This window comes from Doryrhamphus excisus, linkage group LG7, assembly GCF_037039965.1.
Source record: "Doryrhamphus excisus strain RoL-2023G ecotype Guam linkage group LG7, RoL_Dexc_Guam_v1.1, whole genome shotgun sequence".
Lineage (NCBI taxonomy): Eukaryota > Metazoa > Chordata > Actinopteri > Syngnathiformes > Syngnathidae > Doryrhamphus > Doryrhamphus excisus.
The window spans coordinates 12,152,411-12,171,409 of NC_136363.1; the positions used below are offsets into that span (position 1 = coordinate 12,152,411).

The window sequence follows — 18,999 nt, forward strand, 5'->3', positions numbered from 1 at the left end:
TTAGAAGCATTAGTCAAGGATACTTTAAAAGGATTTATTTGTAGATATCATTGTCAAACATGATGATTTGTACAAACACGTTAGTGAGGCCTTCATCCTGGAAAGAGAAAACATTGGAGGGTGTAATTCTAAGTATATCTCGTAGTTTTGAGGTATGCAGAGTATCTTACAAATTTTAAATAAATATATGACGCACGCACGCGCACATGCATGACAGCATGGAACCTATTTTCAATATTTTCTTTTATGTCCCTCTTTTCTCCTCCACGGTCCTCTTCAGAAGACGAGTGACGCAGTGGATGCATGTCATTAAAAGTTGATATGACAACGGACGACACGTACACACGCACACACACACGCACTCTGTGACATCATCATCACTGGCTGTGACATCATCACTCCATTTGATTGCATCGGCTCTTTTGCTTGGTGACGTTTTAGACATGAAATCATGAATTAAGAGTTGTAATCGTGACAAATATGTCATGTGACTTTATTGAAATGGAGACCTTCAGGTGGCCTCGTAATATACACACGCACACACGTATGTTGTGTGTATTTTGAAGTCACAAAAACTAAGGTTAAGAAAGATTTAAAGCAAGTCGAGTCCCCTCTCCACCGACGGGAAGTAAAGAACGAGCATGCCTCCACAAACGAGACGCAGACGCTGCACAGACACATTACTTGGTTATAGCCCTTAGTGTGTACCCCCCAACACACACACACACACACACACACACACACACTCGCATGTGATGTCGCAGGCGTCCACAGGGGGGCGCTGAGCACAGTCCCATTTGTGGCTTTGCTGAGGTTTGGATGAGGTCAAGGGTAACGTTCCAAATTCGAAAGTTCTCCAGCGGGTTTTTGCAGGATGTGGGCCTTTAAATGCTTCGTCATTGACGTCAGCTAACAGGCTAGCTAGCTATGCTTCCTCACATGGAAAATCACTACGTAGCAAGAAGATGTAGCTGTGTCGCTAACGAGATGAGAAGACGTAGTTGTGCCTCTGGTGCTGGTGTCATCGGACGCTTCACCGCACCAAACATCCTAAAAGGAACTTTGGGGTTTTTACAACATGGGGCACAAAAATGAATGTGGGTTTCCTTAAAATAGGCGGCGGCGGGGCCATTCCCGCCGGCATACTTCAAACCGTCGTCTCACACGGTCACTTCGTTCTTACTCCCAGTCCGGAGGGCGTGGCCTCCCCCTCCCCCGCCAGGGATGAAATGGAGCTGCTCAATGGTGTTCTGACGCTTGCTGGCAAAAGCCATGCGTCGGGCGCTGGGGTGGCCCCCCATGGAGCCCGCCCCGCCGTCCCAGGCGCCGTGCACGCCCACGCCGCGCTCGTGCTCGTGGCCCGATGTCGGGTGGGAGTTCATCTTGATCATGTGGTGCCGGTCCATGGAGGGCGTGACACAGATGTTCTGCTGGGACTGGGCCTTCTGGTGGTGGCTCAGGCGCCCCATTGTGGGCACCATGCTGCTTCTCTCCGCTCCCCCCATCAGGCCCATTGTCATCATCCGCTCCTCCAGGTGATCGGGAGACACCAGAAGCCGCTCGTGGGATCTGCAACGACACGTTGTTAGCGCGGCTTTACAGACTTATGGTTGGTGGCGGAGCGGCCTCGTCACCTGCGGAGCGTCTGGGAGGCGGAGCTCCTGCTCCCGCCCATCACGGCCTTGTAGTACTGGTACTGCTGGTTCTTGGACAGGCGGGACAGCGTGTTGCCCTCCCCCAGTGCCAGCAGCTGGTCCTGGGAGCGGACGCGCCGTGGCGGTCGGTCAAAGCTGGAGCCCGTGTAGTGCGTCTGCACGGGCAGCGGGTACGGGTTGGGCGTGGAGGGGGGCATGTGGAGGAGGGGCCGCGACCCGCTGAGCGGCAGCGTGCCCCTTGAGCCCATTGTGTAGTCACCCCCCCAGGGAAGGTAGTGCTGTGAGGAGTGGAAGGAGGGCGGCGCATTGGTGGAGCGACGCTTGGCCGAATAATAGCCGGAATATTCATCCAGCTCTTTCTCTGCAGGGAGGAAGAACATCAGTTTGCTTTAAAGCAGGGATTCCCGACCACTATGCCGCGCCACATTAGTCACTGTTGTGGGAAATTGATCCGGAAATTATTATGTATTTACTACAATAATTGATCTTTGTTCATCAATCTATGCCAACCACGCAGCATGAAAGGTGCAACAATTTGATGCTCTTCCACTAGATGGCAGAATGTACGTATACTCAACCTGTGCCACATAAGTCACATAAAGTACGTGTGTGCTTTGGCTCAAATACCCTAGAGAGATGCATGGAACCATATTGCGATCCTCGTTTCTGCTAAGTCAGCAAACACAGTCATCAATCTGGGACAGAACTACCCTGTCAAAATTCAACACCAGGAACCGAGTACACAGAGTCTACTCAAGTACTCTACTGTCTACTGGAGACATGGCCCAGCACTGCACACTCGCCATTTTGATGGTTCTGAGTGCGGACAGTGCACTGCATTTTGCACTCAAGTGTAAGTACGGAAATGCGCCGACGAGACACGGCATGTGCGTCCAGGCGTCGCATGTGCGTCTTACGAAGATCTTAATTTGAAGCCAACGATATTTAGACCGTTCGTCAGCTCACCAGCCTCATGTGGACTGATGACTGCATCTTCACACACACACACAATCCATAACCAGCCCCCCACTTGCAGCGGGTGAGAGAGATGTTTCCTGTCACAGACCGTCCCCCCCACCCTCCCTTTCTTTTCATCCACATGATGACACATCCTCCATTCTCGTGGCCAGGAACCATTATGCCATAATATCCAATATTCCCACGCGGACTCACCCAGCTTCTTGAGGGAGCTGTAGCGGCTGATTTCAGGTTTCATGGCGGCCTCGTAGGATGGCGGCAGCTGGGCCAGGTTGTGGAAGGAGTGCGAGAAGGAAGCGTGGCTGCTGTTGTGCCTCATGCCGCCCCCCATGATGCCGCCGCCGCCGCCGCTGCCTTTACTACTGCTCGCTATCAGCTTGGGGCCGGAGGAGAGCTGGGGGGTGTTGTTCATGCGGGCCCCACGCTCTAAAAGGAGACGAGAGTACACAGTGAGGAACAGGAAGTGTCTCCAGCAGCTTCATGGCGACCACACTAAGTGTCGCATTAATGCAGCCTGTGGATCGATACACACCAAAAAGACTGCTCTTATGTAAGATCGGCAGTGTGGGGGAGGGGTGCTGTTTTGCAACATGTATACTCATATTCATTACATCACACACTACACACACACACACACACACACACAGGTAGGTGCACTGTCGGTAAATTCAAGCACACATCTCAACGACTTGATCAAAAAGACACAAGTGACAATTAAAGATTGCGTAATGCTGTTTAGGGTCGTTTCCTGTCTGGCAGACAGAAGCAATCGATGCCTGCTATAATGATTATGGGCTGCGATCTTGTTAAGATTACAGCCGGACATGCTGCTCTTTGACAGTAATGGCCACTAAGAGCCCATGATGTCGCTGTTAAGTGTTTGACACACACGCACACGCACACACACACACATACACACACAGCAGAGGACAAAAAGCAATGCTAGCTTCGGTCTTGCGTGGTGTGCGGAAAGAAAAGTTGTTTTTTGATATCGGCTCGAAACTAATATATTTCCGTCAGTACACTTTGGTAAGTATACAGCGTACGGCACGACTGTGTACTCAATTGGCACACTTGCGTACTTAGTTTTTCACACTGTGGAAAGTACGGCAAAAAGAAGTATACTATCAGTACACGGGTGTTGCACTCAAACCTGTCAGAATGGTGAGTATGCAGTGCTGGACACTTGCTACCCTCCATAGTTGCCATATTGGTGATGCAGCAGAAGGGGCGGGACTAACCCGTGTGGTTGCAATTCATCGTTAAAAAGGGAAAAGAAGAAACGGATAAATATTCAGACCGTCATTTTCAGTAAGTGTGCAACGACATTAATGGATAGCTGTCAAAAGTGTGTGTACTCAGGAGCCAAGTACACAATCATAAAACATAGTATACTACATAGTATTACTGAAGTGAACTGAGGGAAGTACAGTAATCCCTTGTTTATCGCAGTTAATTAGTTCTAGACCCGACTTTGATAAGTCAATTCCTTATTTATAAATTGATTATTTTCTTAGTTACAGCATAGAAAATCTGTTTACAACCTTCTGAATACATTTTTAACATTATTAGAGCCCTATAGAGATGAAATAACCTTTACACTCCTATTACCCAATATAGAAGATGTAATAACAAGTAGCAGTAGCCCATGTTAGGGATTATTGTGCCTGCGGTGACATAAATCAAACCCACCATAAAAGCCTGTTGTTCTGATGAGCAAGCCTGGTGCTTGTGTGTCTCGCGCAACATTGCTGACACCAAGTGGCCAGTCTAGAATACTACATATCATCGAAAAACGCGCAAGTGTGCCAACTGAGACTCGGCCATGGATTTAGAGGTCAAATCCTTGGTGGAAGGGCGTTCCTTCTTTAATTGAGTCTGACTGACTTGTGGTGCTCACAGAAGATGGCAGTGAGGTCAAATATTACCAATGAAATGTAAATAAATGGTGGAGATAATTATCGCTATATTTCCACGGCAACGTGTGAACGGGTTTACGTTGTCCTAGATGAAGACGCCACACGGGAGCGGCCGCTGACATAAAGGAGCGCTTGCATTGCTTTTCTGTTGCCTGGGAAACAGAGTCAGCCCTCGTTAATGCGCAGCAGCGGCTGGAAGCACACGAGCATGTCAGCGCTACACGGGGGAGGGGGTGAAGAGGAGGAGGATGTGGGGGGCACATCTGGACGCAGGCTGTGATGGAGGGGGTGGATAGTGTGGGTAGGGGGCGGGTGGCAGGCCAGCATTAAGCAGAGGGCGAACCAGACAACCGCCGTCCAGCAAACGGGCGCCGACCGCCGCAAAAGTGGTGCCGACGGCGGCGCGGGACAACGAGACAGACATTGTTGGAGGGCTCGCCTACGTCCCCACCGGGCCGGCACGGCCCCAGGACGCTTACCGATGGCAGCAGAGTGTTTGGGACTGGAAGCAGAGCCCTGCCGGTTAAAATGGTGGAGCAAGTTCCCAGCTGCAAAGAGAGCAGAGCCGACAAACTGATGGACAAGCACTCCAGAGAAGACAAGAAGAACGCAGACGCGCAATCTCTGCTGGAGCGAGCCTTCTTCTGCCGGGCTCACACCAGCGAGCTTGCCGTCGTGCTGAGAGACAAAACGAGCAGCGACACGACAGAAGACGCAAACATGTCGCTGGCGTGTCGCGCCAACACGCAAGCAAGCGGCAAAGCTTTCCAACAAAAATTTCCAGGAATTTGAGGAAGCGGTCAAGTCTACAAGAACGTTTCTTTCAAGGTGTGTCCGTGTCCGTCATTATGCCAAACAAACAGTCATCGCCACTCACTGCGGTTGTCCTTGCTCTGCAGGATAGGCGTGTACATGTTTTTGGACGTGCGGCCGTCAGAGGTGGTCAACATGGCGCTGTTGTTCCTCTCGCCGTGCTGCACGGGACTTGATTGGTGGCGCAGGATGTCCACGAGCGACCTGTCACACGTGAGGAGACCCAGAAGAAGTCATTTGTGCTTTGCGGAAAATGATGGGGGGTATATTGTACCTCCCTCACACCTCCACACAAGTGAATAAACTATTACTTCCATTGTGTACATGGTGAATGTATTGCTATTTAATACTTTGCACAGCTTGATGTACTCTGAATTGAGCTAAAAATCAGATATTCATTCCAAATAATTGAGACTGTGACATACTGAGTACACGTAACGAGGCTTTACCAGGATTAATAGGTGCGTCCCATTATGTGCATCCTTAGCCGCCTCTTTTTGTCTGTTTTTATTAGCGTTAGAATACACAGAAAAGAGAAACCTCACATCAGGTTTGTGGAGCACAAAGTTGGGTAGGAGACATGTTAGCGTTGGTGGAGCTTGAGGAGCACCTCACCTGGGCATGTTGATGTCTCTGTTGCGTGGTCGTCGTGCCACCTTACTGAAGGCGATCCGGACGCCGACGGCCACCACTAGCGTGAAGGAGATGACGCCGCCTATGACGTAGGCCGTGCTGCACAAGAAACGTGACAAAGTCTGAGATGGAGCAACGGAAGAGTGGACCGCGTTGGTTCCGCCTCAGCGGTCCCACTGACCTGCTGTTCTGCTGCTGGAGAGTCTCAAAGTCCGGGTCGGGTTTGTTTCCTGCGGGGACGGTAACGGGAACCAGGGGTTCGGCCCAGTCGGGCGACTTGTAGTTTGTGCACGAGTCCTGGTCCAGTCTGCTGCGCTGGTGCTCGCAGCAGAATCTGTAGTGGCAGGTCCCACAGCAGTAGATGTAGCTGCCCTTGGAACAGTTGAAGGTGCTGTCGAAGTGACCCATCACGTCAAAATAACCCCTGGGGAGCACAGCCAACGTGTCAGGTGGAACACAGCAATCCCACCGACAACTGCCAGACACAATTTATGTACAAACTGAAGCTGAACTGAAATGCTGGAAAGAAGTCTGGGAATTCTTGGAGTGTGCAAAATAGTATACCTCCGTTTATGTCGACAACCCGTCTATGTCAACCAACATACCCCCGTTTATGTCGACAACCCGTCTATGTCAACCAACGTACCCCGGTTTATGTCGACAACCCGTCTATATCAACCAACGTACCCCCTTTATTTCGACAACCCGTCTATGTCAACCAACATACCCCCGTTTATGTCGACAACCCGTCTATGTCAACCAACGTACCCCGGTTTATGTCAACAACCCGTCTATATCAACCAACATACCCCCTTTATTTCGACAACCCGTCTATGTCAACCAACGTACCCCCGTTTATGTCGACAACCCGTCTATGTCAAGCAACGTACCCCCGTTTATGTCGACAACCCGTCTATGTCAACCAACGTACCCCGGTTTATGTCGACAACCGTCTATGTCAACCAACGTACCCCGGTTTATGTCGACAACCCGTCTATGTCAACCAACGTACCCTGGTTTATGTCGACAACACGGCTATGGCAACCAACGCACCCCCGTTTATGTCGACAACCCGTCTATGTCAACCACTGTACCCCGGTTTATGTCGACAACCTGTCTATGTCAACCAACGTACCCCCGTTTATGTCGACAACCCGTCTATGTCAACCAATGTACCCCAGTTTATGTCAACAACTCGTCTATGTCAACCAACGTACCCACATTTATGTCGACAACCCGTCTATGTCAACCAATGTACCAGGATTTATGTCAACAACTCGTCTATGTCAACCAACATACCCACGTTTATGTCGACAACCCGTCTATGTCTACCAACGTACCCACGTTTATGTCGACAACCCGTCTATGTCAACCAACGTACCCCGGTTTATGTCAACAACCTGTCTATGTCAACCAACATAAACTGTTTATGTCGATAACCCGTCTATGTCTACCAACGTACCCACGTTTATGTCGACAACCCATCTATGCCAACCAACGTACCCCGGTTTATGTCAACAACCCGTCTATGTCAACCAACGTACTCCCGTTTATGTCAACAACCCGTCTATGTCAAACCAACTCACCAAGTCGTTTTCCTCCCTTTACTAAAGTGTCTGCTTCAGTCGACCGTCAATAGCCTAGCTCCGCCCTACCTCTCTCTGAGCTGCTCCATCATCTATACGCCTCCCCGCTCACTCATGTCAGCTGACCAGTGTCCCCGACTAAAGGCAAGCTCAGAGGGGGGCTGTGCTTTCGCTGTGGTGGACCCTAAGCAGCGGAATGATCCGCCATTGCACATTAAAAACAGGCCTCTACCCGGTTTAACGTGTGTGTGAATGCTCTTCAGCGCCTCCTGGTGGCGTGGAGGTTCATGAGCAGGAGGTCATACTCAAAAACATGTCTTTCTTCTACGGATACACAAGAGTACAAAAAGCAGTAGTATGGACAAGCAACTCAATCATGAAGTGAACTGTGTGGAGCCGATGGAGCGGTTGCTAAGCAACAGTAAGACGCCTCTCAGTGCATCATCTGGAGCAAGCATCATCCCACACAAGTGAAGAGTGTCTTTATTATTATTCTTTAGACAAAAACGAGATGGAATGATTGGTTTACCTGCACACGTCCACGTCCACCAGCTGCCTGGGAGGCGGGGCCACCTGGGCCGCGCCCAGAGGCGGCTTCAGGGCCTCAGCCGTCACGTTTCGCGGCAGCATGGTCTGCGGGAGGGGCTTGGGGGGCAGCTCGGCCATGGGCGGCGCATCATCGCCATCCTCCATCTCCGCCCTCTTGGGTGCGCCTCTGGGGGACGGCGGCGGCTTGTAGCCCGTGAGCAGGAAGAGGGTGGCGTGTTTGCCGGCGCTGCTCGGCGGCTTCCTGACATCGTTATCAGCGGTTACCGTGGCAACAGCAAGGCAGGAAAAAAGCAGCAGGGACGAGCAAAACATCCCTCGAGGAATTGTAGCTTTCATTATTTGATGAGGAGGTTCTGTGGCAGCTCGCGTAAAAAAAGGTTTCATCCGTCACCTGAATGTAAACTTCTGTAAACGGAGGTGTTGCTAGGCGATGCGTGGCCCTTCAAACGTCACGTTTGATCTGCTGGACATGTAAGAAAACAACGTGTAAACTGTTAATCCAAGGAGGGAAGAGATGGAGCAGGTGTAAACATTGAAGCTTGTATGTAAACGTTGTTTGGCACTTCCTGTTGAAGTCACATGGAGGGTTTTGGCGTCTGTAAACGAGCTCAACCACGACAAGTCCTTGGAGGCCTCACATTCACAATTTGGCCACAAAGTCCGGATGAAGTTTTGGCAGCAAAACTCGACGTGCACGTCAAGGCAAACGAGTGAGTAGTGGTGAGGGTTGGGGTTGGGGACGGGGCCTATGTGCGTAGGACGCCCTTGTGCGAGTGTCTCTGCTCAGAATTTAACCCCAGCCAGCAGAAGAGGACAAAGGATGGCTTGGGCCCGGTTCTAGCGGGGCAGCGCGGTTCCGCCCACACAGCAGACATGAAAGTGTCCGGACTCATCCGTCAGCTCAGACGGGTCGGGTCCAGGTTGAGCAGGCGTGAAGCATGGATGCTCCTCAGGGTTCGGGGAGGCGTTATGGCTGCGCTCGCTATGGCTTTATGGACACCATGCGCTGCATGCCGGAGCGAGAGGACGAAAACGTTGCGAGGTCACTGGCGTTGGATAAAGGGCTGGGCGGACGTAGGGTGGCGGCGTCACGTCCGGTGGAAGAAACGCTGGAAGGAGGAGGCGTGTCGACAGTGTGTCCACGTAGCAGCGTCGGGATTAGCACGTGCTAATCAGTCAAGTCAGATCAGCATCTTCATGATGGTCTTTTGTTTTTTGCTTCTTCTCTTGAAACTTTGGCTCCTGCACTTTTGGTTTATGAGGCGTGAGAGAGGCGGTGGGGGGGGGGGGGGGTCTTCCAGGTGTTTCCAGAAGATCCGTCAGGTTCCTCACTGTTCAGCAGGTGTCACGCTGTAGGAAAGAAACACACACTTTTACACTCTATACTCTGGTTCTTCTGACCGCCGTAGTGGAGTATGCGTCCGAATATAGGGCACCTTGCTGGGCCACGGCAGGTGCTGTGGTTCTCCCGATAGTAGTGATGTGGTAGTAGCAACATCATGATGTTTGATTAGGACAAATCAACGGGCACACTTGGTCAAATCCTTCTTACCTCCAGGTGTGAACCAACTACAGCTACATCTGAAGGAAGGCTAAATATCCTCCTGATGTCAGGGCAGCTGACTATTTATTGAACAAAGTATTGGAACTACAGTGAAGAAAATAAGTATTTGAACACCCTGCTATTTTGCTATTTCTCCCACTTAGAAATCATGGAGGGGTCTGAAATTTTCATCGTAGGTGCATGTCCACTGTGAGAGAGATAAACTAAAAAGAAAAATCCAGAAATCACAATGCATGATTTTTTAACAATTTATTTGTGTGATACAGCTGCAAATAAGTATTTGAACACCTGTGTATCATCTAGAATTCTGACCCTGAAAGACCTGTTAGTCTGCCCATTAGAAGTCCACCTGCACTCCATGTATCATCCTGAATCAGATGCACCTGTTTGAGGTCGTTAGCTGCATAAAGACACCTGTCCACCCCATACAATCAGTAAGACTTTAACTTGTAACATGGCGAAGACCAAAGAGCTGTCCAAAGACACCAGAGACAAAATTGTACACCTCCACAAGGCTGGAAAGGGCTACGGAGCAATTACCAAGCAGCTTGGTGAAAAAAGGTCCACTGTTGGAGCTATCATTAGAAAATGGAAGAAGCTAAACATGACGGTCAATCTCAATCGGAGTGGAGCCCCATGCAAGATATCACCTCGTGGGGTCTCAATGATTCTAAGAAAGGTGAGGAATCAGCCCAGAACTACACGACAGGACTTGGTCAATGACCTGAAAAGAGCTGGGACCACCGTTTCCAAGGTTACTGTAGGTAATACACTAAGACGTCATGATGTGAAATCATGCATGGCACGAAAGGTTCCCCTGCTTAAACCAGCACATGTCAAGGCCCGTCTTAAGTTTGCATATGACCATTTGGATGATACAGAGGAGTCATGGGAGAAAGTTTTATGGTCAGATGAGACCAAAATAGAACTTTTTGGTCATAATTCCAATAAGCGTGTTTGGAGGAAGAAGAATGAAGAGTACAATCCGAAGAACACCATCCCTACTGTGAAGCATGGGGGTGGTAGCATCATGCTTTGGGGGTGTTTTTCTGCACATGGGACAGGACGAGTGCACTGCATTAAAGAGAGGATGACTGGGGCCGTGTATTGTGAGATTTTGGGGAACAACCTCCTTCCCTCTGTCAGAGCATTGAAGATGGGTCGTGGCTGGGTCTTCCAACACGACAACGACCCGAAGCACACAGCCAGGAAAACCAAGGAGTGGCTCCGTAAGAAGCATATCAAGGTTCTAGCATGGCCCAGCCAGTCTCCAGACCTGAACCCAATCGAAAAATCTTTGGAGGGAGCTCAAACTCCGTGTTTCTCAGCGACAGCCCAGAAACCTGACTGATCTAGAGAAGATCTGTGTGGAGGAGTGGGCCAAGATCCCTCCTGCAGTGTGTGCAAACCTGGTGAAAAACTACAGGAAACGTTTGACCTCTGTAATAGCAAACAAAGGCTACTGTACCAAATATTAACATTCATTTTCTCAGGTGTTCAAATACTTATTAGCAGCTGTATCACACAAATAAATTGTTAAAAAATCATGCATTGTGATTTCTGGATTTTTCTTTTTAGTTTATCTCTCTCACAGTGGACATGCACCTACGATGAAAATTTCAGACCCCTCCATGATTTCTAAGTGGGAGAAATAGCAAAATAGCAGGGTGTTCAAATACTTATTTTCTTCACTGTAAGTATTGAACAAAGCAAAATTTGTTCTCAATCAGAAATCACTCCACACTCTTTATTGCTCTCTGGTTCTACCATATCTTACTTACTGTGTGGAAATATGGGCTAATAACTATAAAAGCAATCTTCACTCGCTAAATGTACTGCAAAAAAGGTCAGTAAGGATAATTCATAATGCCGCCTACAGAGAACATACTAACTCCTTATTTCTAAAATCACAAATACTTCAACTTGCTGATATAGTTCATCTTCAAACAGCTAAAATAATGCATAAGGCTAAAACCAACCAATTAGCTAAAAATGTCATCCAATACTTCTCTACAAGAGAGGAGAAATATGATCTCAGGGAAGAACTACATTTGAAACACTTCTATGCTAGGACTACGTTATGCTAGCCATAGCATTTCAGTATGTGGAATCAAACTATGGAATGGATTGAGTAAGGACCTCAAACAATGCACAACGATGAGCCAATTCAAGAAACAATACAAGCAGTTGATGTTTGCTAAATACAAGGATGATGAGCCTTGAACCAGTCATGATGTGCTACAGTGAAGAAAATAAGTATTTGAACACCCTGCTATTTTGCTATTTCTCCCACTTAGAAATCATGGAGGGGTCTGAAATTTTCATCGTAGGTGCATGTCCACTGTGAGAGAGATAAACTAAAAAGAAAAATCCAGAAATCACAATGCATGATTTTTTAACAATTTATTTGTGTGATACAGCTGCTAATAAGTATTTGAACACCTGAGAAAATGAATGTTAATATTTGGTACAGTAGCCTTTGTTTGCTATTACAGAGGTCAAACGTTTCCTGTAGTTTTTCACCAGGTTTGCACACACTGCAGGAGGGATCTTGGCCCACTCCTCCACACAGATCTTCTCTAGATCAGTCAGGTTTCTGGGCTGTCGCTGAGAAACACGGAGTTTGAGCTCCCTCCAAAGATTTTCGATTGGGTTCAGGTCTGGAGACTGGCTGGGCCATGCTAGAACCTTGATATGCTTCTTACGGAGCCACTCCTTGGTTTTCCTGGCTGTGTGCTTCGGGTCGTTGTCGTGTTGGAAGACCCAGCCACGACCCATCTTCAATGCTCTGACAGAGGGAAGGAGGTTGTTCCCCAAAATCTCACAATACACGGCCCCAGTCATCCTCTCTTTAATGCAGTGCACTCGTCCTGTCCCATGTGCAGAAAAACACCCCCAAAGCATGATGCTACCACCCCCATGCTTCACAGTAGGGATGGTGTTCTTCGGATTGTACTCTTCATTCTTCTTCCTCCAAACACGCTTATTGGAATTATGACCAAAAAGTTCTATTTTGGTCTCATCTGACCATAAAACTTTCTCCCATGACTCCTCTGTATCATCCAAATGGTCATATGCAAACTTAAGACGGGCCTTGACATGTGCTGGTTTAAGCAGGGGAACCTTTCGTGCCATGCATGATTTCACATCATGACGTCTTAGTGTATTACCTACAGTAACCTTGGAAACGGTGGTCCCAGCTCTTTTCAGGTCATTGACCAAGTCCTGTCGTGTAGTTCTGGGCTGATTCCTCACCTTTCTTAGAATCATTGAGACCCCACGAGGTGATATCTTGCATGGGGCTCCACTCCGATTGAGATTGACCGTCATGTTTAGCTTCTTCCATTTTCTAATGATAGCTCCAACAGTGGACCTTTTTTCACCAAGCTGCTTGGTAATTGCTCCGTAGCCCTTTCCAGCCTTGTGGAGGTGTACAATTTTGTCTCTGGTGTCTTTGGACAGCTCTTTGGTCTTCGCCATGTTACAAGTTAAAGTCTTACTGATTGTATGGGGTGGACAGGTGTCTTTATGCAGCTAACGACCTCAAACAGGTGCATCTGATTCAGGATGATACATGGAGTGCAGGTGGACTTCTAATGGGCAGACTAACAGGTCTTTCAGGGTCAGAATTCTAGATGATACACAGGTGTTCAAATACTTATTTGCAGCTGTATCACACAAATAAATTGTTAAAAAATCATGCATTGTGATTTCTGGATTTTTCTTTTTAGTTTATCTCTCTCACAGTGGACATGCACCTACGATGAAAATTTCAGACCCCTCCATGATTTCTAAGTGGGAGAAATAGCAAAATAGCAGGGTGTTCAAATACTTATTTTCTTCACTGTATATATATCACTATATTGACACTTACTATGGTACCCATTATGGCATTGGATGCTCATATCACCTCCTACTTTGGTACGAGGTACATTATTAAAAAAAAACAACCTTAAACTGTATTATGGAAAGCAGGAAGTGAACAAATGTAACAGTTACTGATTGTAAAAGTACCAGATGGAGGGGTAGGATTTAATAAGCTTTGCTTCTTCCTACTCCTTTTGGACATGTGGAACTGGGAACTAATTATGGGATGCACTCAATTGTAATCTGATGCATGTTCAAATGAAATTAAACCATTACCATTACCATTACCATTACCATTACCATTACCATTACCATTACCATTACCATTACCATTACCATTACCATTACACCATTGAAGAAGAACACCAGTTGAAGTCACCGCGCCTTCAAGGCAACATGACATGGACACGCATGAAATTCCAGTGTGTGTCCGTCGTGAAACCTTATTGCGTGTCCGCATTCCTGGCACCGGTTGCCATGGTAACCCCTCCAGCTACACTCATCCATCAAGAGTAGTCTGCTCTCGTCGGACGCCAACATTTATTGCATCAACATCCAACATATGTAGCATCAGTATATACACATATATAGTACGTATGCAGTATTGACGCTCCCAGGAACGCATGAGCTTCAAAGTTCCCTCATGGCCAGTGGGTTACACACACACACACACACACAGCCTGGTGTTGCGGGGGCTGAAGCTTGGATCTATGACTGCAGCACTGATGAGAGGCAAATCTTCTCGCCGTTGCTGCTAACGCCGTGTTAGCTCGCTTCTAACCCGTCAACGGTTGTTCCATCATGACTCCGTCAGCGTCATCCATCTTCTCTCTTCTTGTGAAGCATGCTGGGGAAAGGCACCAGCGTGTATAAGCGTGCTGCACGTCTGCGGTGGCGCTGTGAACCGTGGTGATAAAAGGTCAGCAAACGCTTTAGGAACACAAATCCATCAATGCAACCTCGCTTTTTAACATCGGTGTGTGGGCAGGGGCGGGGGGGGGGGGGGGGGGGGGGGGGGGGGGGGGGGCTACGTGGAGGCCTCCATTAGCTCTCATGAGAAGAAAAAAAACATCAGCTGGTATCGAGCAGGCTGAGCCATCATCTGATCCACAACATAACCAAGCCAATGACAAGCATAACACGATCCGTGCTTGGATGAGTTTGGTGTGGAAGAACTACAACAGGTGACCTGTGACCTCACAAAACTCCAGTTCTTCAAAGACCAGAAAAGTTGACTTCGGTCTTGTGGACGTGTGCTCCTCATGAGCTGGCGTCATCATTCTAGCGTCAAGTCAGCAGGATGTTTTGTGTGTGCGTGTGACTGTTGTCCATCACGCCGTATGCCTCCGTCAGACGCTGTGAAGCGCCGCGACACGTCTCACACCTTCCTCTGTGGCAGCTCAAGGGCACTTCCGGCACTTGGAAGGCAGGGTTGCCAGTCACCCGGAGGTGATAATTATTCCCTCACAGCTCAGAAGAAAGCTTCCCGTCACTACGCTCCATCTGCTGGCCAAGGCCACGCCTCCCTGACGGCCAACTGGTTAGGGACACTTTCAGTCCCGCCTCCCTCAGCGAGCAACACCGCACCTGGTACAACACCTGAAGGGGCGGAGCTAGACACAAGACACTCTCATTGTGCTAACGGTCCTGGTGTGGTCGTCATGGTGGAGCACAACGCAGCTGCCATAATAAAAATACAGAAGAATAACTTCATCCTCACACCCCCCCCCTCCCCCGAGACTGACGCTGCCAGCTACTTGACTCAGGCATTCCCAGCATTTCCCACAATGCACTTGACCCGCCCACACGGAGGGGGCGTGCGCTTGTTGACTCGACTCAAACGTGGGCGCACGCCGGCCACAAGGAGGTGCTTCCAAGTGGGACCCTTCATCATCACCATCCTCCTCGCCAACGCGTGGACCCCTCACACATCTATGACTACCAAAATAAAAAAAGGGTAAATATCAATATGAAAGGGTGGAGGATGACGACCAATATACAAAAAGGGTGACTACCAAAATAAAGGAAGCATGACCAAAATAAAAGCATATCAAAATAAAAAGATGAATGACCACCAAAATAAAAGAATAAAAGACAAAATAAAGAGTGCTATAAAAAAAATTCCTTTGGATGATAAAAAAAACAATTATGGATGACCATGAAGATCAATGACTACCAAAATAAAATGGTGACTACAAAATAAATGAATGATTACCAAAATTTAAAAAAAATCAGGATGCCACCAAAATGAAAGGATGTCAAACAAAATAAAACAATGAAGGATGAGCACAAAATAAAAGGATTACAGAAGGGTGACTATAAAATTACAACCAAAGGAAAATGATAACTAAGGGTAAAGGGTAATTACCAAAATAAAACAAGGGACACTAACGACCCAAATAAAATAGTGTTGACTACCAAAATAAAATATTGGTGACTGACAAAGGGCTGATTAGCGAAATGAGACTGCTTAATTGCTTCAAGAGAAGGAGGAGGTGAACCACTGACCACTTTAATGAATGCAAATAAACATTTGAGACTTTTGATCATGTGATCTAAGATGCCATGATGAGAGATGATGTCACCACCACGCTATAAACATACAGCAATCCCCAGACACACGGCATCTACTGGCCGTGAGGAGTACAGACGGTGACGTCAGCCATGGCTTGGTAAGTGCTATGATATTCTGCTCATGCCACGACATCACTGCAGCAGCAATATTCTGCTCTTTGATTCGTTGTGGACAAATAAGAAATAAGAAATATTACACCAAAAGATGCCTAATGGTGTGTGTGTGTGTGTGTGTGTGGTCACAGGTTCACAGAACAGTACATGTGTGTAAACATGTGACATCATGCATTGTGATGTGTTCAGGTGGATGTGTTCATGCAAGCAGGTGCACCTTCACCACACACACACACACACAGGTTAGCTATGTAAGGCCAGCAGCATTATGCATTCACAGGGTCATTAGTGTGTGTGTGTGCGCGCATGCATGCATGTGTCTATTGTCTCTTGATGCAGCATACCACACACACACCCGTACATCTACAGCATGGAGACAAGAGGGGGGGGGGCATTGTTGCATTGTGCCGAGGCGTTGCTGTGCACGGAGGAGCGTGCTCGTGTGGCGCCAACACTGCAGCATCCTCAGCATCAGCACCATCACCCCTCCTCCCCCTTCCCCCTCCCGGCATCAAAACACATGCTATGCTAAGCTAAGATAAACGCGGCAGTGGGCTCACACGTGTGCAGACACATCAGGCGGGAGTGACAGCTGTCATTCAACAAGATACCGAACACACCTGTGTCGTCTTGCTGCTCGTGGGTAATAAAGGGAGGTCACGTGACACTTCACAGCCGCAGTGGCGCCACGCACGCGCCTGCAGTCCGGTACAAAAAGCAGAAAAATCACAAAAATAAATGAAGGAAAACTAAACGTATAAAAAATGGAGCGCCGAGTCCGGTTCTGGAGTTCCGGACGTGTCAGTCGACGTGAACGGCCTCCGTGTGACGCTCCTGCCGGGCGTCGATGCCTTTCTGTCCGCTTCAGATGAACGACCAGGAGCATTCTTCAAGCGAGGCTAGTCAGCCAATCACAGGCCGAGCCTTCCTCGTGCTACCAGCTGATTGGCTGAGACGTTGTTCCCGGTGCAGCTTGCTGTAAATATTAATACGCCAAAAACACTTAAACAGCTTTGTGTAGTTTTAGCTAACGTTGACCATAAAACACATCATTAACTGTGTAAGTGTACTTTAAACGTTAACCGTTTTGCACATCACTGGTCCAATAAGCCATAGCTGTAAAACAAGTCAATAAAATATGCTCTATCAAGACTAATAGCAGCTAGTAGTTAGCAATGCTAGCTTCATGCTAAATTTTACATAATCTACTTGTAATTAAGTTAAAACGTTTTGACTTGAAAAGCAGTCATCAGTGGATCAATGCAATCAATAAGTGTTTGCATCAGACTGGATTAGTGATCAAGAGATCTTACAGGCGATGCCTTAAGGTCTCCTGAGTTCACCTGAGGGATTAATTGTCTAATTAATTAAAGGCTTGGCTGCTGCCTGATGGCTGACAGGAAGGAGGCAGGGCATGAGTCTGTCATCAGTTACCTTGACAACCACAGCCCGAGCATCTAACGACTTAATTAGGCCTCCCCCCCCCCCCCCCCCCACACTCTTTCAGGGAAATCAAGCAAAGCTTGTTTCCTCCTTGGGATGTTGAAATATTACATATGCAAATGTTCACAGTGTGTCTGCAGCAAGGCTGGTTCTTACTCAGCAGCACTTAGCATTTGGCTTTACATCGTGTTGCTAGTCCAAGGTGTAAGATTGGTCTGCCTGGGATAGGCTTCAGCCCACAAGGTAGAAAATGGAGGTCAGCAGGAAGTAAAAACATGTGCGCTTTAGTGACTCGGTATCGTAAAGCTTCACTGGTCAAAGAAATAAATGCTAAGTAAATAAATAACAGAGACACTTACTAGCGGCTGTTCATTGCAATGCTATCCGTCATTTATGAGAACTGAATGGAAACCATCATCATCATCATGTCCTGCTTTAACGTCACAAAGGATCCTCTCTGCTAACGTGTAACGTAAATGAGCATTTGACTTATTCAGGAGCATTCACTTACATCATTATGCTGTGAGCTGGAGCGAATCCCAGCTGACGTTGTACATGCACCAACAGTGAACCGCTACATTATCAAAGAAGTGAAACACTACACCATCAGCGAACCACTTTAATTCTCTCCACTACCGGTGATGAACCACGGCCATGGTGACGTTCGTCATGGTGTTTCCAGCGGTGTGTTCTTGTTCTTTTAGTGGAAATGCTATTTTTTAGCCACACTGTGTTGACCTTTCAGTGGCCTCTGAATATTAACAAGAGCATTTCCATCCTGGTTGTTACGGCAACAAACATTGGAGCGGTGCAAAGCAGCACAACAAGTGAACATGTGGGACGTGCAAACACCACAATGTACTCGAGGTGTTTTTGGATATGAGGAGGGCTGACCCGGGATCAGAGAGCAGCTACAAAGGACATCCAATCAGCTGATGAAGACACCGGTAACTTTTGATGGAGTCGCCGAAGGTTCCAGCGAGTTCTTCAGAGAGCAGGAGATAGATCGATACTTTCCTCCTACTATGTTTAAACCAATTAGTTTCCAATCCTCATCAATCATTGATGGCTGCCATGAATCAATGACATCATTTTCTGCCGCCATGGCAACTGTTTCTGCACTGTAGTCGCCACAGGGAATCGAACATGCGACACTACCAAGACAATGGAAGGTGAAGCTGTGGTTGTCTCCATGGTAACCAATGTATGTCTTCTTTACTTTGAATCTTGACATCACTTCCTGGGGGGGAGGGGGTGGAATGCAGGGTCAAGGGGGCGTGTATGACGCCACAGACGGCCCGCTC

At 48.0% G+C, this 18,999-nt stretch overlaps 1 protein-coding gene across 2 annotated transcripts; it reads right to left on the minus strand.

Moving 5' to 3' along the window:
• Positions 1-9: 9 nt before the first annotated feature.
• On the minus strand, positions 10-17,115 carry shisa7b (shisa family member 7). Of its 2 annotated transcripts, XM_058047673.2 has the most exons (9): positions 16,873-17,115; positions 8,114-9,483; positions 6,180-6,422; positions 5,981-6,097; positions 5,430-5,569; positions 5,032-5,100; positions 2,829-3,059; positions 1,635-2,016; positions 10-1,569 (listed from the first exon to the last, which is right to left on the minus strand). In XM_058047673.2, exons 2-9 carry the CDS (start codon positions 8,515-8,517, stop codon positions 1,161-1,163), a joined length of 1,995 nt encoding a protein of 664 aa, XP_057903656.2. In that variant the 5' UTR covers positions 8,518-9,483; positions 16,873-17,115; the 3' UTR covers positions 10-1,160. The 2 variants fall into 2 exon arrangements, with proteins under 2 accessions (XP_057903656.2, XP_057903657.2); XM_058047674.2 differs by lacking the exon at positions 5,032-5,100.
• Positions 17,116-18,999: the final 1,884 nt, after the last annotated feature.

Coding starts and splice junctions, on each gene's coding strand:
- shisa7b (XM_058047673.2), bottom strand. CDS start 8,517: ATGAAACCTTTTTTTACGCGAGCTGCCACAGAACCTCCTCATCAAATA. Junction 5,570..5,980: donor AGAGACATCAACATGCCCAG/GTGAGGTGCTCC, acceptor CACGTGTGACAG/GTCGCTCGTGGACATCCTGC. Junction 2,017..2,828: donor CAGCTCCCTCAAGAAGCTGG/GTGAGTCCGCGT, acceptor TCCTCCCTGCAG/AGAAAGAGCTGGATGAATAT.